At 47.1% G+C, this 20,351-nt stretch overlaps 1 protein-coding gene across 13 annotated transcripts; it reads left to right on the top strand.

Moving 5' to 3' along the window:
- Positions 1–122: 122 nt before the first annotated feature.
- PIGV (phosphatidylinositol glycan anchor biosynthesis class V) lies at positions 123–11,979 on the top strand. 13 transcript variants are annotated; one of them, XR_010147558.1, is made up of 5 exons: positions 123–1,669; positions 4,624–4,758; positions 7,795–8,916; positions 9,555–10,290; positions 11,240–11,979. XR_010147558.1 is itself a non-coding variant. In XM_016956972.4 (4 exons), the coding sequence occupies exons 2-4, from the start codon at positions 4,681–4,683 to the stop codon at positions 11,519–11,521; spliced, it is 1,482 nt and encodes a 493-aa protein (XP_016812461.2). In that variant the 5' UTR covers positions 123–1,669; positions 4,624–4,680; the 3' UTR covers positions 11,522–11,979. The 13 variants fall into 13 exon arrangements, 8 of the variants coding, with proteins under 8 accessions (XP_016812461.2, XP_016812454.2, XP_016812452.2 ...); XR_010147556.1 differs by having other exon boundaries at positions 1,366–1,852; XR_010147554.1 differs by lacking the exon at positions 123–1,669 and adding an exon at positions 1,813–2,131.
- Positions 11,980–20,351: the final 8,372 nt, after the last annotated feature.

Below are 20,351 nucleotides of genomic sequence, written 5' to 3'. Positions count from 1 at the left end.
TCAGCTGGCTCCCTGGGTAGATGCAGGCTCCATCTTAGCTGCAGACTCTACAAGAACACTGAGAGGCTGCCTCCGTCACTACTCAAAGCCTTGGAGTCCCAGAATCCCCTCCTATCCCACCTAGCCTTCTTCCAATCTGAAACCAGGGAGTCAGGGCTTTGAGAGCACAAGATTCAGCTTCCTTGTTTTCCTGTCAGAGCAGAAGTCAGAAAATGAAACAGGAAACAGAGCGGAAGAGGAGGGGGTTGGGTAGCAGAGAAGGAAAAGAGAAATTGCAGGAAAGTACAGCTGAAAATCTGGATAAAGTTCTACCTCTACAGGGTGACAGCTGAGCTTTTAAAAAACATTCTGACTTGTCTTGAGAGACCCCTGGCCTTTTTACAAATAGATTTTTGAGAGAATTTGATGTGGACAGAGGGAACCCTGAGAATGCATGTCTTTTTTCCCCTTGTGAATTTACAGAGCAAGGACAGTTCATTTCTCAGTTTTGTCTTTGCAGAGAGAGTGCTGCTTGGAGCCTCATGGTGGACTTCTAGAGATTCAAGTCACAGCCTTAGGCCCCAGTCACAAGTGTGTCCCCAGGCTTTGCCACGTTACTCACAGGCCTCTGGAGCTGAGAACAAGTGCGTGGCACTGAAAAACCTGGGGGAAGGGCCATGAAACTCCATTTTTCCCCCTTCTCCAACACACAACGACTAAATATGATTTGCCTTTTCTCCACCTTGCACACAACAAATATCTGAAGGCAATTTAGGTCTCAGGGCCTGAAATGAGTTACAGAGTCAAGAGATACAGTCCCAGGCCCCCACAGACTGATGTGGGCTGGTCTTCGCCTAGAGAGGTAGCAACCATCTCTTTGTTCCCACCCACATGAGTAGCCGTTGCAGAAGATAAACCCCTCCCTGAGCCAGGCTGTGGCCAGAGGCTAACCCGGCCCCTGGCTTCGTTTGGAGGGCAGATAACTGAAACCACATAAGGCTTTGGAATCCTGAGAAACAAGAAATCCACCAACGGAGAAGGATTTATCATCTGTTTCCTTTAAGGAGGGTGCAAAGTTGTTCTAACAGTTTCCGTTACAAGGGTACAAACTGGCCGCTCCCCCCAATAGACGGTTTTGTTGAGTTCGCCTCTTTTTTTTTCTTCTTTTTTTGGCCCCACTTCCTATGAGAGAAACTGCTTGGGTGAGGGAGGTGAAAGGAGCCCTGGAGGGTGTTCTCTGAGGTTTTCTTCACCATCCTCATTAGCCACCTGAGGTGGGGCTGAGGACTGAAGTAGGACAGAAGGTCTCTGGTAGCTAGAGGAGGGGAAAATCAGGGGGATCCCCCACTTTCTTCACACCCAGGACGCAGGGTGCCGCTGCCGGCCACAGAAACCCCAAGAATGCTTTTCTTTGGCTATTCAGAGGACATCTATTGTGTGTCAGGCCCTGTGCTGAGCTGTTGTTGCCTGACAGCAGGAAGAGCGCGGCTCTGGTTTCTGTGAAGAGGCTGCGGGTCAGCCCCCGACTACAAGAGCCTCGGCCCACAACGGGAACTCAGTGAACGTCAGCGGGAGCTGGGGCAAGAGCACTGACTCTGAGACAGCAGCCTCCGCTCACTATTTGAAGGCGGGGTGGCGGGGGGCCTTGAAGGAGAGCGAAGTGCGAGAGAACTCTTCAGGTGTCACCAAGGTGGGAAGGTGCTACGAGGCGAGGCGCCGAGCCGCGACCCCCACCCCGCTCGCCCGGAGTCAACATGGCCGCCGCGCAGGGAGGCGGGGCTGCTCCAAGTCCGGGCAGGAGCGGGGCGGGGACGCCGTCGGCGGAGCCAGCGCGCAGGCGCGGGCCGCGTGGGCCCCGGATGGAGGAGCTGAGGTTCGGTCCCCGCCGGGGAGGTCTGGACGGGCAGGGGCTGAGGACCCTGCGCCAGCTTGGGAGCCCTGGAGTTCTGGCGGGAGGGAAGCTGTCAAATGGAGGCCGGTAGAACTGAGACAGACGCCCGGAGAAGCGGGGAGCCCCGCCCCTCCGCCATAGCAGCCTCGGGCGCCGCCTCTTCCTTTCCAGCCTCCCGCCCTCGCCTGCTTCCGGCCCTGTGGCCTGGTGGGGCTCTGCAGGCTCCCTCGGGAGTGGTCCTTGGGCCGTGGCCCCTCTGGGGTGAGCGTGGATGATTAGTACCCAGAAGGGACTGTGTCCAAAAGGAGCCGGCCAGAAACGGGCTGCGGACACGGCTGGGCTGACAGAAGGCAGCCCCCACGAGGCCTTTGGCTCTGAGGACCCTGGGTCAGAGCGACTTCTCCAGCCCGCGCAGGGGGTGTTAGTCTTACCCAGAGGGTCCAGAGCTGCAGTTCAACAGGATGTCCCAGATTCTCAGATAGGGCCCAACTACCCTAAGCATACCTAGCAAGGGCAGGCTGCGGCATGGAAGTACTGGGCTAGGCTTTTGGGTGACCTGGGTCATAATCCTGGCTCGGAAAGGGCGCATACCCTTTGGCGAGGGATGCGGGCTGGTACCGTGAGGTTTAAGAAGCAGAAAACATGACAGCCTCTTTAAGTAGCCCTGGGTACGTCACTTGACCCCAGTGAGCCTCAGTTTCCATATCCATAAAATGGCGATGGTAATTATACTAGCCTCACAGTGTCTGATGAGATCTCTGGAGCCTATTTATCTCACGGGAAAATTTTTGAAGAGTGAAACTAGTTGATCTGTAAGTGTCCTGCCAGTTAAGAGTCTGTGATTTGGCAAAGGGGTTGTTGGGAAGTGAGGTGGGCAATTAGCTGAGAGGGAGAATTGACTAGCTTTGTTTTTACTTGGTTTACCTGTAAGCAAAGTGTGGGCTACACACATCTGTAGTCGCTGAGGCTAGAGCTTGACTCGAGAGAGGAAAGGAAGAATGCAAGCATGGTCAAGTGGCAGAGGTGGGTTAGGTGCTTTTCTGATCCCAGCTTCTCTTCTGCATGCGCGTCGGAAGCCAAGGAAGAGGAAAAAAGAGTGAATTCGCCCTAGGATAGGGAAGGAGTAGCCGCGTGAGGTTGAGTATGCCCATTTCCGTGATTTCTCTCGATTCAGCGAGTCATACGTTGGAAACGTTTAGATTCACAAACTACCGTTACTGTCTGGGGCTTTCAGAAGCTTGCCTTTGAACCGAATTTTCGTGAGCCAACCGGTGTGGAATTGGGGGCCCCTCCCTTCCTCCAGGCCTCCTGGCGATGGAGTAAGCAGCAGGCGCCCCCTTGTGCCAAGGAAAGAGTACTGTTGCCATTGGCCAACTTGGCTCCCTTTCTGGGGAAATTTTATTTTCCTGTGGCTTCTGTGCCTTTGTCGTCTTGCTCTTGACATGAGATATGATGGGAAGAATACTTGGGGCACTGATTTCATATCTAGAGTCAGTGAACTGCTGATGCTGTATCCTGTCCCTACCACTTCCATTCATTCAGAACACAGGTTTAAGATGCCTGTTTGTGTTCTAGGCCCTGGGATATAGTTGTGATGTAAAGCCCCTGCCCTTAGCAACTTAAATAAGCAATAGCAATAACGGCAATAGGGCAGAATGTAATGAGGGCATAGCACACTGTCTAGTGAGGATCAGAGAATTCCAGAAACAAGTGATACAGGTTTTTTAGGTATTTGCCAGATAAGAGAAGAAAAAGAGTCTTCCAGCTGTCCTCCTTAAATTTCTCAGTTCAAATTTTTTTTTTCCTTTTAGGCATAGTTCTTCATCCCCAATTGATGAGCTGCCTCTGATGCTTTTGCTTTCCTTTCAAATTTCCCAGGCTGGTGTTTGAAAGTTCTTGAGGAACCTTTATGACTCCTTTTAGCTCAAGGAATTATAAAAGATGCCTTAAGGTGCATTCCCTGCCTCGGAGTGGCTTTGCGATTGTTTATACGTTGCTACCATCCCAACAAAGAGATGGCAAATAACAGTTTTCTCCATCCCTGGTAGTCTACTCTGTCTTCACCCTCAGTTTGTTTCAGCAGTGTGAGCTGGCTGAGGTCCTGCTTGAGTGGTGGTTTTCTTTTCCTTCCCCACTTAATTTAACAGACCAGCTGAACACACATCAGAGAGCTAAGCTAGAGTGTGGAGTCATTATGGTCTTCCAGTATGGTTTTATGCCCCACTTTGGGGACTCTGGTTTGGGACCTAGTTTATTATTCTGGGCAAGAGGAAAAGGGCACACACCAAATAATAGCAACCACAACACAGATTTGAGTAGAACTTCACACTTTGGTCTGTTTCACCATCATGACAATTTTGTGAGATAGGAAAAAAAAAAAGTCTGCTCCCATTTTTTATATAAAGAACTGAGGCTCAGAGGGACTAATGAGAACTTGTAAGTGACAGAGTCAGGAGTTGAACCCAGATCTTTAGTTCCTGCAGAAGTGCATCCAATAGGCTTTAAAAGATTTTCTGTGACCTTAGCTTTCCAGCTACTTGCTTAGCTGTATGGAACTTTACCAACGACAGTTCAGTGCTTCACAGTGACACCTACTGAACCCATTTGCTGTCAAGATGCTTTCCCCTCATCTGGGAAGTTAGGTGGTTTGTTAAGTTTGTCATACTAATTCTGAGAGGGGAGGTTCCAGTGACGAATGCTTTCAAGAATTTGCTTTCACTCGATGTGTGACATTTTCCTCCTTTGGGGTTTAGAGGCCTGAGGGAGCTCAATCCTGGTAGCAACACCCCTGAATTCCTGGTGGTGAGAGGATGTGGCCCCAGGACCCATCCCGGAAGGAGGTGCTGAGGTTTGCAGTCAGCTGCCGTATCCTGACTCTGATGCTGCAGGTCAGTCTCCCATCCTTTGTCCTGAATGTGCCATTGCTACATGACTGGACTAGGCAGTAAGAAGAGTCCCCATCTCCTTTCCACCTCTCAGGTGTGCCCCTCCGTGTGGTTGGAACCACAGAGATATAGACTTTAGAGCTGAAAAGTTGTCAGGAATCTTAGAAACACGGTCTGTTGATCTTGTTTTACCCATGAAGCAGCAGAGGCCCAGAAAGGTTAAGTGACATCCCCGAAGCCACATAGCAAGATAGAGAAGGGCTGGAGTTTGACCCCATGTTTCCTAACTCCTGAGCTAGTGGTCTCTCCAACAGACTGTGATGTTCCGTAACCAGAGATGCTTATAGGGTGGGACAGCTCAAAGTATTGCCCTGTGTCCCCTTACTAGGAGACTGAGCATTGTGTCAGTTGAGTGGGAGAAACGTGGCAATGTGCAAGTTCTAAAACCATCTGGATATATAATGGTTCCTCCTATTCCCCCGAGTGCCTGCCCTTCCTGCCTCACCCACACAACTCTCAGTGCACTTGCCCGTTTGCAGCTCCCTTTTCCCTCCGAGGCTCCCCTTGATACACATTTTAATAAAATATCACGTATATATGAATTATTTGCTGCCTAGCACAGTGCTTGGTACCTAGCTCAGTATGTTCATAAATGAATGAATGTTGTTGAATGTATGTCAACACCCTAGGGATGTTAGATTCACATAATGACGTGTACCTTTTATCCCTGTACCATTCTCTCTGAGGCTCATAACTGGTCCCTTTGTGGAAACTTTCCTCTCTCCTTCCCCACTACATAAGGCATAGCAGACTCTGCTGGGTTTCGAGATTAGTTAAACGTGTCCACCTGCAGGCTAGGGCTGTTTATCTGTGACTGTCACTCCTATCCTGTTTGTTTTTACTGTTTGAAGTGGCCTGATAAGGAAACTGACCAAAAAGTTAAAAAGCCTTAAAAATGGTGCTATGCTCCTGTTGCCAGGCTAGGGAGACTTACTCAGTGATGTCTCTCAACCAGCATCAGCTGGATTACTGGCAGAACCAAAGGAGCAATGCTGCAAGTCAGCATCCAGGATAGGGAACCAGGACAGCTGGGCTCTAATTCGGGTGGTAATTTTGGAAACAGTATATTTCCTCTAGGCAGTTCATTCAACCACCAAAAATTTTTAAAGTACCTATTGCGTTCCAAGAACTGTGCTAGGTGGTAAGTGTAAAAAGACATGGTCTCTTTTCTCTTAAGTAGCTGATGATCTAATAGGGCAAAAAGACTTTTTTTTTTTTTTGAGACAGAGTCTCGCCCTGTCCCCCCAGGCTGGAGTGCAAAGGCGCGATCTTGGCTCAGTGTAACCTCTGCCTCCCAGGTTTAAATGATTCTCCCTCCTCAGGCTCCGAAGTAGCTGAGGCGCCCGCCACCACACCCAGCTAATTTTTGTATTTTTAGTAGAGATGGGGTTTCACCATGTTGGCCAGGCTGGTCTCGAACTCCTGACCTCGTGATCTGCCTGCCTCGGCCTCCCAAAGTGCTGGGATTACAGGCGTGAGCCACCGCGCCCAGCCAGCAAAAAGACATCTAACAGTAAATGCGATTTAATTATCATCCCCCCACTTCCAATGCTCAAGCCATCAGATTATATCCCTAAGTTACCCTTCGTTGCTGCTGTCGTCTCTGTCAGTGACAGCTAATCCTTGACGGTTTTGGCTCCTGGTTCACTGTCACTCTTCCCAGCACTACTTCTATTGATTTCCTGGTGATTTCATTATTAATGAAGATGATGTGTGCAGTGTCCTGAAAAGAGTCTATCACTTGAGTGTGAGTTCTGGGGAAAGGGTGTTAGAGATTTGAGGAAAGAGAAAAACATGTAACATGTAACAAATTGTTTTCCTAAATGACAACTCAGAACAATAGAAGGCATTAGAAGAGACCTTCCATATGCGCCCATCACATTCTTCAGCCTACCTATGTCTGCACCTTTGTGCTTTCAGTACTGAAGGTTGGATGAACCGTCTGTCCTCTTCTCTAAGGCTGGCTCCTCTACCTTTGTACCCTTTTTGCCTACCCAGCAATTCTCCCCTCTCTCCTGCATACCCTTTTACTGGGTTATTTCCACTAGCATACAAACCTTTACCTCCCACCTTAAAGAAAGTTTTCACTTTACCCCACATTGTTGTTCACCTACTGCCCCATTTTTCTGCTTCCCCTTATGGCAAAACTCCTCAAAGTTTCTTTTCTCCCATTCTCTGTTGAACCCAGTCTAGGCAGACTTCTCTCTCTTCCACTCCATTGAAATAGCCCTTGTCAAAGTCACCAGTTACTTTCACATTGTTAAATCCAGTGGTCAGTTTTCAGCCCCCATCTTACTTGACCTACCAGCAGCATTTAACAGAGTTGATCACTCCTTTTCTTCCCTTGGTTCTCATGCTCTCTTGGGTTCCCTGCCACCTCACTGACTGTTCCTTTTTTTCTTTATTGCTGGATTTTCATCCTCTTTCTAGCCTTCAGATGTTAACATGTCCAGGGTTCAGTCCTCAAGAAGAGTTCTGAGTGTTTTTGAAACAGGGTCTCATTCTGTCACCCAGGCTGGAATACAGTGGCACAATCATGTCTCACTGCAGCCTCAACCTCCTGGGCTCAAGCAATCCTCCCACCTCAGCCCCCCCAAGTAGCTGGGACTACAGGCATGTGCCACCACACCCAGCTAATTTTTATTTTTTTATTTCTAGTAGAGACAAGGTCTTGCTACGTTGCCCAGGCTGGTCTTAAACTCCTCGGCTCAAGTGATCCTCCCACCTCAGCCTCCCAAAGTGCCGGGATAACAGGCGTGAGCCACTGTGCTCAGACTTTTTTTTTAGTTTTTATAGAGACAAGGTCTTGCTATGTTGCCCAGGCTGGTCATGGACTCCTGGGTTCAAGTAATCCTCCCATCTCAGCCTGCCAAAGTGGGGATTACAGGCATGAGCCTGGCCTTCTTCCTCATTTTATTAAATGGCAATTCTTTTCTTCCAGTTACTCAACCAAAATTCTGGTTTTTCTTTACTCCACAGGCCCTCTTCAATGCCATCATCCCAGATCACCATGCAGAAGCCTTCTCTCCTCCTCGCCTGGCCCCCTCAGGCTTTGTGGACCAACTCGTGGAAGGTCTTCTGGGCGGCCTGTCTCACTGGGATGCTGAACACTTCTTGTTCATTGCTGAGCATGGCTACCTGTATGAGCACAACTTTGCCTTCTTTCCTGGTTTCCCCTTGGCCCTGCTGGTGGGGACTGAACTGTTGAGACCCTTACGGGGGTTACTGAGTCTACGCAGTTGCCTGCTGATTTCGGTAGCATCACTCAATTTCTTGTTCTTCATGTTGGCTGCAGTTGCACTTCATGACCTGGGTTGTCTGGTTTTGCACTGTCCCCGCCAGTCCTTTTATGCAGCTCTGCTTTTCTGTCTCAGCCCTGCCAATGTCTTCCTGGCAGCTGGTTACTCAGAAGCTTTGTTTGCCCTCCTGACATTCAGTGCCATGGGGCAGCTGGAGAGGGGCCGAGTCTGGACTAGTGTACTCCTCTTTGCCATTGCCACTGGGGTACGCTCCAACGGGCTGGTCAGTGTTGGCTTCCTCATGCATTCTCAATGCCAAGGCTTTTTCTCTTCTCTAACGATGCTGAATCCTCTGAGACAGCTCTTTAAGCTGATGGCCTCTCTGTTTCTGTCGGTGTTCACACTTGGCCTTCCCTTTGCCCTCTTTCAGTATTATGCCTACACCCAATTCTGTCTGCCAGGCTCAGCCCGCCCCATTCCTGAGCCTTTGGTACAGTTAGCTGTAGACAAGGGCTACCGGATTGCAGAGGGAAATGAACCGCCTTGGTGCTTCTGGGATGTTCCACTAATATACAGCTATATCCAGGATGTCTACTGGAATGTTGGCTTTTTGAAATACTATGAGCTCAAGCAGGTGCCCAATTTTCTACTGGCTGCACCAGTGGCTATACTGGTTGCCTGGGCAACTTGGACATACGTGACCACCCACCCTTGGCTCTGCCTTACACTTGGGCTGCAAAGGAGCAAGAACAATAAGACCCTAGAGAAGCCCGATCTTGGATTCCTCAGTCCTCAGGTGTTTGTGTACGTGGTCCACGCTGCAGTGCTGCTGCTGTTTGGAGGTCTGTGCATGCATGTTCAGGTGAGGTGGATTCCTGACTGGGATAAGGATGTGAATACAGGCAAAACCCCTTGGCCAAGGACAGGGAAGGCAGCTAACATCTCCCGTTTGAGTGATCCATACTGAATTTATTCATTCAATGACTATTTAGGGTTATTCTTTCTGCCAGACTCTGGGTCAGACCTCTAAGGATGAAACATAAATAAGACAAAATTGCGGCCAGGCGCGGTGGCTCACACCCATAATCCCAGCAATTTGGGAGGCTGAGGTGGGTGGATCACGAGGTCAGGGGTTCAAGACCAGCGTGGCCAAGATGGTGAAACCTCGTCTCTACTGAAAATACAAAAATTAGCCGGGCATGGTGGCAGGCACCTGTAATCCCAGCTACTCAGGAGGCTGAGGCAGAAAATTGCTTGAACCCGGGAGGTGGAGGTTGCAGTGAGCTGAGATTGCACCACTGCACTCCAGCCTGGGCGACAGAGTGAGACTCTATCTCAAAAAAAAAAAAAAAAAAATTACTGCCTTGGGGGGTCTCATGGTATAAATAGGAGGACAGACATTTGACATAAATTATAGTACAGTGGGATAGAAAGGGGAGTGCTATTTTGAGATTTATTTTATTTTACTTTATTTATTTATTTATTATTATTATTTTTTAGATGGAGTCTCGTTCTGTTGCCCAGGCTGGAGTGCAGTGGTGCGATCTCAGCTCACTGCAACCTGTGTCTCCTGGGTTCAAGCGACTCTTCTGCCTCAATCTCCCGAGTAGCTGGAATTACAGGCGCCTGCCACCACCGCCTAGCTAATTTTTGTATTTTTAGTAGAGATGGGGTTTCACCACGTTGGCCAGGCTGGTCTCGAAATCCTGACCTCAAGTGATCTGCCCGCCTCATCCTCCTAAAGTGCTGGGATTACAGGCGTGAGCTACCACGCTCGGCCTGAGATTTTTTTTTTTTTTTTTTTTGAGACGGAGTCTTGCTCTGTCACCCAGGCTGGAATGCAGTGGCATGATCTCAGCTCACTGCAAGCTCCACCTCCCAGGTTCACGCCATTCTCCTGCCTCAGCCTCCCGAGTAGCTGGGACTACAGGCACCTGCCACCATGCCTGGCTAATTTTTTGTATTTTTAGTAGAGACGGGATTTCACCGTGTGAGCCAGGATGGTCTGGATCTCCTGACCTCGTGATCCACCCGCCTTGGCCTCCCAAAGTGTTGGGATTATAGGCACGAGCCACCGCGCCCAGCAAGATTTTTTTTTTTTAAAGCTCAGATAAAGTATTATGGAGGCAAAGAAGAAGTAGGTAACTCACTGGAGTACTTGAGAAAGGCATCATATTTCAGCTGGGTCCTGAAGAATGAGATTTTCCATATAAGAAGCAGAGGAGGAACATTCTAGGTAAAAGGAAGGGCATATGCAAAAACACGAGGGTTGTGAAAGGACCTGATTGGACTGAAATACAGGAATAAGCACGGAGGATATCTCTGGGATCTTTTTCCCTAATACACAGTGATAGTTATATCCATATTGGTTTCTTGACTGTTGACTTCAGGAGGTTCTCAACTCAGGCAGGCCCCCAATTTCCAGAGGAGGTAACCTTAACCAATGTTTTGGGTGGTGGCGGTGGTGATAGAGAGGGATGGGAAAGGTTTGATCTTATATCTGATTTTCTGTTCTTGGCTGTGGCCCCACCCTGGGGACGTCTTTTTTCCCCATGCTGACCTCTTAGCAGTTTCTTCCTGTTGGAGTCACACATTGGCTGTTTCTAAAATTCTCCAAGCTGTATGGATAAGAGACACAGAGGAAATAGAAAGTAGCATTCTGTGTTTTTAGCTAGATTAAATCGTAGAATGTGTGCCAGCAAAGCTTAAAGTTTCCAGGTTAGCTGAGGGAGGCCATTTGGACACTTGTGTCTGAACTCCAATAGGAGAGAGAATGTTCAAGCAATGGGTCTTCTGCCCATTTCCCTCTGCTTTGCCATCCCATGGGATAAGGGAACCACCTCAGGTTCCCAATCCCCAAATCAATATCACAGAGTTTACAGTCCAGGCCCTGGGCTAAAATTAGACCCCATAGAGTTTCTAGTATTAATTGGCCCATTATTTTAATAGTAATTAATGTAATTAGTCTGTAGCTATGTTTATTTGTAATATGGAGGATGCCTGTCTGCTGTACATACATCTTTCTAAGACAGATCCTAAGCTGTGTTCAATTTCTTTTCCAGTGTAATACATTTCTAGTCACAGGACCATAGTTCACCCAGCAGTAGAGAAGTCCCCGGGCTGGTCCAATTTGAGTCAGTGACATTCCAGTAAATGTCTGGATATTCCCCTCTCATGATTTCTAGGTTCTCACCAGGTTTTTGGGCTCCTCCACTCCTATTATGTACTGGTTTCCAGCTCACTTGCTTCAGGATCAAGAGCCGCTGTTGAGATCCTTAAAGACTGTGCCTTGGAAGCCTCTTGCAGAGGACTCCCCACCAGGACAAAAGGTCCCCAGAAATCCTATCATGGGACTTTTGTATCACTGGAAAACCTGTTCTCCAGTCACACGATACATTCTAGGCTACTTCCTGACTTACTGGCTCCTGGGACTACTCCTACATTGCAACTTCCTGCCTTGGACATGACCTGGACTCTCCAGGGACAGGTTGGAAGCCAACTTAACCCAGGGGTCTGAAAGTAAAAATACACATTGGAACTGCCTCTGCTGCCCTGGGATCATTACTGTGTCCATTATAATCTTTCTCTTTCTCTTTGAAAGCTGGTCAGGAATGGGAGAAGTGTCAGACGCTAGAGAGCCCCTTCTGGTCCTGGCTAGGGCAAATTTTAGACAACTATTTTCTCTGTAAGTGAAGATTGTCGTATTCCAAGTCTAAAATACACCTGGATCTGTCTAGTCAATCAATATAGCAGAGACAGTCTTAAACCTACCATTGACCTGTGTGTAAATTTAAATGTCAATTTATTGAAGTGTAAATTTCATCAAAGGCATTAGCTGACAGGCTGGTAACAGTCCACACAAGATGGTACAGGCCTGAACAGTGTAGTGGCAGTAATAAAGTGGGACCATTTTTTCCAAATGCGACATTGTTTCTGATGTGTTTTTTTATGATTTGTGCATGTATTTTTATATGAAAAAAACTTACAAAGATATGCAAATTAAACTTCTTTCAGTTATACATGCAATGAATTGCCTTTTAAAAAATAATACAGGCCAGGCACGACGTTTCACACTGTAATCCCAGCACTTTGTGATGCCGAGGTGGGCAGATCACTTGAGGCCAGGAGTTCGAGACCGGCCTGGCCAACATGGCAAAACCCCGTCTCTACTAAAAATACAAAAATTAGCCGGGCATGATGGTACACACCTGTAATCCTACTCGGGAGGCTGAGGCATGAGAATTGCTTGAACTTGGAAGGCGGAGGTTTCAGTGAGCTGAGTTTGCACCACTGCGCTCCAGCCTGGGCAACAGAGTGAGGCTCTGTCTCAAAAAAAGTAAAAATAATACAAATCTTTCCATGTGGCAAAAAGTAAAATAATTTTTAAAAATTAAAATAATATAAATCAGTTGGGGGAAAAAAGGGTAAGAAGAAGGCATCAGGAACCCTGGATTCTAGTCCTCTCAGTAAAACCCCATTTACCAGCCATGTGACTTGGGAGAGTTTTCAGAACCTTAGTTACCACCTCTGAAACCATGGGAAATGATGATATTCTTCAGGGGGTGGTGGTGAATGATGCAGTCTCTTGTAGGTCCCTTTCTGCGCTAACATCTTAAGAACTGCCTTAAACAACAGAATCACCCCAGTCTAAACGCTAATGTAGAGGCTTAAATGTGTGATTTTAGGAGAAAATATCCAGTTCTCCTGTTTTCAGCAATTAGAAGAAACTCCTCCTCCACCGAGTGCAATTCTTGGGAGTAACTTAGGTGGTCTTTCCTTTCAATGAGGGAAAGCAGTGACATCTGGCAGATAAGGTGCCTGTTGTGCCGTTCTCAGGTGCCTGCTTACTTGATCAGTAGACATGGGTCAGAGGCGCCAACACGGCGGCAGGAATTGGTAAATTGTACGTAAGTCCAAGGTGGAATGAAATGGTATCTGCCCTGCTCCCTGGCCCCCGTTTGGTCATGAGCCTATCACTATAATGGTAGTAAGATCATTGGCCCCTGCTGAGCTACTTTTGCCCATTCCTTGAGCCAGATGAGAGTTTGGCTCTGTATCATCCATTACCTCTTTTATTTCCCATTTAAGCCAAAACATCCAGCAAGCAGAAACTCTTCAAAACAGATGGGTAATCATAAGCAGCTTCTGGAAAGCCTTGAGAATTGGAATTTTGACACACTCCCTCTGACCATGACAGAAAGCTCAACTTGCCAGCTGAAGGGAAGCTCCTGGCTGAGCCCCAGCACCCTCTGTTGGAGCTTCTGGTCAGCCTGGCCAATAAGCATTTCCCATCCATCGCCCCAGCACTAGGACAGCTGAGAGAATTTGGTTCAGAGTCAAATGCTTCTGAAAATGTACACACAGATCGGGGCAGCCCTCTGCCTTCTGCCAAGACACCAAGTGCCCTTCTTGGCAAACGATGATCACCCCTGCCCTAGTGTCCCTCCAGTTAGTTGGCAGAAACTGTTCCCTTTCTCCTTGCCAACAGCTGCAAATCCAGAGACTTCCACCTTGCGTGCAGGAAGTGTTGGGGTCCTGTTTCAGCTCTTTATTGCCGAGGTAGGAGCACTGGGTTCTTCACTCTCCTCTTTGCCTCCTTTTGGGGGATAATCAGGACTGATTATTCCTCTACTGGAAGAGGTGACTCAGACCCCACAGAGTAGGTGTGATGTCACTGCTCTGGCAGTCTCAGTTTAACCTTCACACTAGATCTCATCATGCCCAGAAACCTTGTAACAGGAGCCCAGCTAGGTGGGTGCACCTGGCGTGAGCTGGACAAGGTTTTCTCTCTGACCTTGCAGGGATTTAGTTGTTCTCTAGGGATCTAAGGAATGGGCTGATTTTATGACCAGCAGCTGTCCTTTTACCATCCTATTAACAGTCTCTTTAATAGTCTGGGAGAGGGACATGAAGGACCCAAGGCAGGAAGTTTCCTGTTTACCCTGAGGCCTAACAATGCCACAGCTAGGTGGGGTGTCTACAGTTTCAGAGAAAAGTCATTTCCTTCTGAGACCCTGCTAAAACAGAAACCAGACGCCTCAGCCTCACGTACCTAGAAGTAGATGCTTTTTTTTGTTCTTTAATGAAGGTGGGAGGAGAGTGTTTGACATACCTTTACCAGTCCTCCTGGAAAAATGTTACTTTTATTGAATAGACCCTCTCACTGTCATCTGAAAATGTAATATGTGCAGGCTCAAGGGATTTGAAACTGATTGATTCTTTCAGTAATTGTTTATTAATGCCTATTTTAGGGGAATAAAGATGACTCAGCTATGCCTCCTGTCCTCAAATAACTGTCTAATAAGAGTTGCTAGCAGACACAGAAACATTAATCAAGGCAGAAAGCAATAAATTCTGGGGAGTGAAAGGACACTGAAGCTTCTTGCTCTATATCCCACTACTTGAACTTTTTTTTTTTTTTTTTTTTTTTTTTTTTTGAGACGGAGTCTTGCTCTGTCACCCAGGCTGGAGTGCAGTGGCGCGATCTCGGCTCACTGCAACCTCTGCCTCCCAGGTTCAAGCAATTATCCTGCCTCAGCCTCCCAAGTAGCTGGGATTACAGGTGCCCGCCACCACGCCCAGCTAATTTTTGTATTTTTTAGTAGAGATGGGGTTTCACCATGTTGGCCAGGCTGGTCTCGAACTCCTGACCTCGTGATCCACCCTCCTTGGGCTCCCAAAGTGGTGGGATTACAGGCGTGAGCCACCGTGCCCAGCCCTACTTGAACTTTTTATGATTAGAATGAATTCAAGTTTTATTTGTGTGCTTAGAAAAAGGTAAGTGAGGCAGAGAGCATGTACTCTGTAAGTTCACACGAGATGGAGATCCCTTCCGGCTTGGGATACCTGAAAAGACTTCATGGACAAATGATAGTTGAGCTAGACTTTGAATGATAGGGAGGATTTGAAAGTTCAGGGTACAGAATGAATATAGAAGGCAGGAAATGGAACAGGATAGGACAGGGAGAGACCAGTGTGAATGGAGCTGAGGTCTTAATCTAGGCCTTGAAATCAGCCCCAAGCCCAGCTCTACTGTGTACTAACTGTGTAAACTTGAGCCAGATACTGACTCTCTAAGCCTCAGTTTACTCATCTGTAAAATGTAGATAATAATATCCAGCTCATAGATAAAAGAATAATAACATCTCATAGGGTGGTGGTGGGAATTAAATGTTACCATATGAAAAGTGTTGAGAACAGTGCTAACAAAGCAATAGCTGCATTTTGGACATGTTGGGTTTACGATACCAAGCAGCACATTTATGTGCCAGGAAATGTGGAACTGGAGACCAAGAGAGTGGTCAGGGAACCATGCACACAGACACGGTAATTACAGCAGCCATGCTGTTGGATGGGATTGTCAAAAAAAGAGTGTGGAGAGAGAAGAGAGAGGGGCTGTAAGAGTTTGGGTAGGTTGGCTGGGCGCGGTGGCTCACGCCTGTAATCCCAGCACTTTGGGAGGCAGAGGCAGGCGGATCACGAGGTCAGGAGATCGAGACCATCCTGGCTAACACAGTGAAACCCCGTCTCTACTAAAAATACAAAAAATTAGCCAGGTGTGGTGGCGGGCGCCTGTAGTCCCAGCTACTCGGGAGGCTGAGGCAGGAGAATGACGTGAACCCAGGAGGCGGAGCTTGCAGTGAGCTGAGATTGTGCCACTGCACTCCAGCCTGGGCGACAGAGTGAGACTCTGTCTCAAAAAAAAAAAACAAAAAACAAAAAAGAGTTTGGGTAGGTGGCTCAACCTCTCTAAGCCTGTTTTCTCATCTACAGTGGGGGTGATAGCATCTACCACATGGGCAGTCATGAAGATAAAGCACTTAGCACAGTGCCTGTATGGCAAGAACTTCATGAATGGTAGCTATTGTATTATCATTATTATCATTAAAGGACCAGAAACAAATTGTATCATTGGTGGAAAAGAGAGTTTCAAGGCCAGGCACAGTGGCTCATGTCGTAATCCTAGCACTTTGGGAGGCTGAGGCAGGTGGATCGCTTGAGCCCAGGAGTTTGAGACTAGCCTAGGCAACATGGTGAAACCCCATCTCTACAAAAAATACAAAAATTAGCCAGGTATCCTGGTGGGCGTCTGTAGTCTCAGCTACTCGGGAGACTGAGGTGGGAGGGTCACCTGATCCCAGGAGGTCGAGGCTGCAGTGAGCAGTGATCACACCACTGCACTCCAATGTGGGTGACAGAGTGAGACCCTGTCTCAAGAAAAAAGTTTCAAGAAGAAAGAAATGGTTAGCAGGGTCATATGCTGTTAAGGAAAGGATGAGAAAAACTATTGAATTTAGGGATTAGGGATATTATCCAAGGTAGGCTAACGGCGATACCAAACAACCGCCAAAACTCAGTGGCTTAATAATAAAAGTTCCTTTCTTTTTTACTTCATAGTCTAGTTGCAGGTTTAGGAAGGGAGGTCTGTTCTGCCCAATTATTGGGGACCCAGTCTTGTCCATTTTGTGACTGTCCTGCTCTAGCTCCTTAGAGTCCTCTACTCCCGGAAAAGTGTTTTTTTTTTTTTTTTGAGACGGAGTCTCGCTCTGTCACCCAGGCTGGAGTGCGGTGGCGCGATCTCTGCTCACTGCAAGCTCTGCCTCCTGAGTTCACGCCATTCTCCTGCCTCAGCTCCAGAGTAGCTGGGACTACAGGCACCTGCCACCACGCCCGGCTAATTTTTTGTATTTTTAGTAGAGACGGGGTTTCACTGTATTAGCCAGGGTGGTCTCGAACTCATGACCTTGTGATCCACCCGGCTTGGCCTCCCAAAGTGCTGGGATTACAGGCGTGTGAGCCACCGTGCCTGGCTACTCCTGGAAAAGTTTTAAGGAGCCAGCCTGGAAGAGTCAGCACATCATTCCATTCCGCTAGCTAGAACTTAGTCACATGGCCATGTCTAACCGCAAAGGAGTGGGGAAGTAGGTTCCCAGATAAAATACAGCATGCCCAGTTACATTTGAATTTCAGGTAAACAAGTTATTTTTCAGTATAATTACATTCCAAATATTGCATGGGACGTACTTCTAAGAATTTCTTCCTTGCTTAATTGAAATTCAAATGTAACCAGCATCCTGTATTTTTATTTGCTATATCTGGTAGCCCTACTGGGAAGTGAAGTCTGGCTGTGAGTTCAAGAAGAGAACACAGATAATTGTATGTTACAGTCTGCCTTTCTGAGCCAAATACCTGTTTCTCTTCACAGAATACACTTACCCTTGCCCAGGGGAAATAGCCCCAAATCCCATCTAGTCACTGTATTCAGCTCAGAGTCTCTCAGTCAGCTTCAGTGTGGTTCCTTATGGTGATTTGTGAACTGAAAAAGCAAGGTATCTGCACTTCACAAACATACCCAGTATACATTGGTAGAGCAAGAAAAGGATAACCTCAATACAAACTCCCAGTCAGAAAAGGAAAGCATGGAAGAAGTGCCACAGTCACTGGTCCAAAACAGTTTTGAATTCCCACTGCTCAGGTAGGTCAAAGCCCCCTTCCCTGGACTGCAGGGAGTTCCTGGATTAGAACTTGATTTTTTTTTTTTTTTTTTTTTTAGAGACAGGGTCCACTCTTTTGCCCAGGCTGGAAGGCAGCCCAGGCTGGAAGGCAATGGTGTGACCATAGCTCACTGTAATCTCAAACTTCTGAGCTCAAGGGATTCTCCCATCTCAGCCCCTCCCAAGTAGCTGGGACTACAGGCATGTTCCACCACGCCCGGCTAATTTTTGCCATATTTTATAGAGATAAGGTCTTGCTATGTTGCCCAGGCTGGTCTTGAACTCCTGGCCTCAAGTAATCCTTTTGCCTTGGTCTTTCAAAGTGCTGGGATTATGTGCATGAGCCACCACACCCAGCCTAGACCTTGTTTTTGTTATGGGATGGACTTTTTTGTTGTTGTTGTTGTTTTGTTTTGTTTTGTTTTTGAGACTCGCTTTGTTGCCCATGCTGGAGTGCAGTGGCGCGATCTTGGCTCACCACAACCTCCACCTTCTGGGTTCAAGTGATTCTCCTGCCTCAGCCTCCCGAGTAGCTGGGACTACTGGCATGCGCCACCATGCCCAGCTAATTTTTATATTCTTAATAGAGACGGGGTTTCACTATGTTGGCCAGGCTGGTCTCGAACTCCTGACCTCGTGATCCCCCTGCCTTGGCCTCACAAAGTGCTGGGATTACAGGCGTGAGCTACTGTACCCGGCCTGGGATGGACTCTTTTGTCCATTGTTCTCCATGGCTCCTGGATGTGACTTTCTAGGAAGTTCTTCCTTGCCTTTTTAAAATTTTATTTTGAAGAGACAGGGTCTCACTCTGTTGTCCAGGCTGGAGTGCAGTGGCAGGATCATAGCTCACTGCAGCCTGAAAGTCCTAGACTCAAGCAATCTGCCTACCTTATCCTCCCAAGTAGCCCCAACTACTACAGGCACACATTGCTATGCCTGACTTCTTCCTTGTTGATTATTCTTCATGGCCACATCTGAGATTGGCTTTGGGGAGTATGACCTTCTCCTTTGCGAATTATGACCATTCTCCTTGGAGAATGCTCAGGTGTCACCAAGCCACTTCCTACTGGTGAAAACAAGGGAGCCTAAAGTTATTTTAAGTCTCAACTAGTCAGACTGTGTATGTATGTGCACTAAAATGTATCTAACAAAATTACCATCTTAACTTTTTAAGTGTTAGTTCTGTAGCATTAAGTACATTCACATTGTTGTGCAACCAACACCACTACCTATCTCCATAACTTTTTTTTTTTTTGAGATGGAGTCCTGCTCTGTCGCCCAGGCTGCAGTGGAGTAACACGATCTTGGCTCACTGCAACCTCCGCTTCCTGGGTTCAAGCGATTCTCCTGCCTCTGCTTCCCGAGTAGCTGGGACTACAGGTGCCCGCCACCACACTCAGCTAATTTTTTGTATTTTTAGTAGAGACAGGGTTTTGCCACGTTGGCCAGGCTGGTCTTGAACTCCTGACCTCAAGTGATCCACCCACCTTGGCCTCACAAAGTGCTGGGATTACAGACATCAGCCACCATGCCCAGCCCAGAACTTTTTTATCTTCCCAAACTGAAACTGTACCCATTAAACAATAACTTCACATTCCCCCTGCTCTCCAACCCCTGGCAACTGCCATTCTATTTTCTGTCTCTATAAACTTGACTACTCTTGGTACCTCATATAAGTGGCATCATAAAATATTTGTCCTTTTGTGTCTGGCTTATTTCAATTAGCATAAGGTCTTCAGGGTTCATCCATATTGTAGCTTGCATCAGAATTTCTTTTTGTTTTTTTTTTTTTTTTGAGACGGAGTCTCGCTCTGTTGCCCAGACTGGAGTGCACTGGCGCGATCTCGGCTCACTGCAAGCTCCACCTCCCGGGTTCATGCCATTCTCCTGCCTCACCCTCCTGAGTAGCTGGGACTACAGGTGCCCGCCACCACGCCTGGCTAATTTTTTTTTTTTTTTTTGTATTTTTAGTAGAGATGGGGTTTCACTGTGTTAGCCAGGATGGTCTCGATCTCCTGACCTCGTGATCTGCCCACCTCAGCCTCCCAAAGTGCTGGGATTACAGGTGTGAGCCACCGAGCCCGGCCACCAGAATTTCTTTTTAAGGCTGCATATATTCCATTGTAGTACATCTTGTTTATCCATTCATCTGTCAATGGTCATTTGGATAGCTTCTGCCTTGTGACTATAATGAATAGTGCTGTTATGAATATTTTATATAACAGATATAAAAATATCTGTTCAAATCTCTGCTTTCAGTTCTTTTGTGTATACAGCCAGAAGTAGAATTGCTGGATTATATGGTAGTTCCATGTTTGCTTTTTTGAAGAATGGCCATACTGTTTTCTACAGCAGTTGCGCATTTTACATTCCCACCAGCAATGCAAAAGGGTTCCAATTTCTGTATATCCTCACCAACATTTGTTATTTTCTGTTTTTTAATTCTAGCCACCTTGGTGTGTGTAAAGTGGTGTTTTGATTTAAATTTTCCTGATGATTAGTGGTATTGAGTATCATTTCATGTGCTTATTGGCTACTTGTATGTCTTTGGAGAAATATCTATTCCTAACCTTACCTGTTTTGGGTTTGTTTTTTTTTTATTGTTGTTGAGTTGTTGGAGTTCTTTATATATTTTAGGTATTAATCCCTTATCTGATACATGATTTGCAAAATTTTCTCCTATTCTGTGAGTTGCCTTTTCAAAATCATTGCCAAATCTGATGTCATGCAGTTTTCTCCTTATGTTTTCTTCTAAGAGTTTTATAGTTTTTGCTCTTTTTTTTTTTTTTTTTTTGAGACAGGG

Source organism: Pan troglodytes, chromosome 1 (assembly GCF_028858775.2).
Source record: "Pan troglodytes isolate AG18354 chromosome 1, NHGRI_mPanTro3-v2.0_pri, whole genome shotgun sequence".
NCBI lineage: Eukaryota > Metazoa > Chordata > Mammalia > Primates > Hominidae > Pan > Pan troglodytes.
Note: the sequence above shows the minus strand (reverse complement) of the source record. Positions and strands in the feature narration are given on the sequence as shown.

What these genes read in the sequence shown, in the direction of transcription:
- PIGV (XM_016956972.4), top strand. Translation starts at nt 4,681, where the DNA reads ATGTGGCCCCAGGACCCATCCCGGAAGGAGGTGCTGAGGTTTGCAGTC. An exon ending in TCCTGACTCTGATGCTGCAG is followed by an intron (nt 4,759 to 7,794) that starts GTCAGTCTCCCA and finishes TTTACTCCACAG; the next exon opens with GCCCTCTTCAATGCCATCAT. An exon ending in GTCTGTGCATGCATGTTCAG is followed by an intron (nt 8,917 to 11,239) that starts GTGAGGTGGATT and finishes CATGATTTCTAG; the next exon opens with GTTCTCACCAGGTTTTTGGG.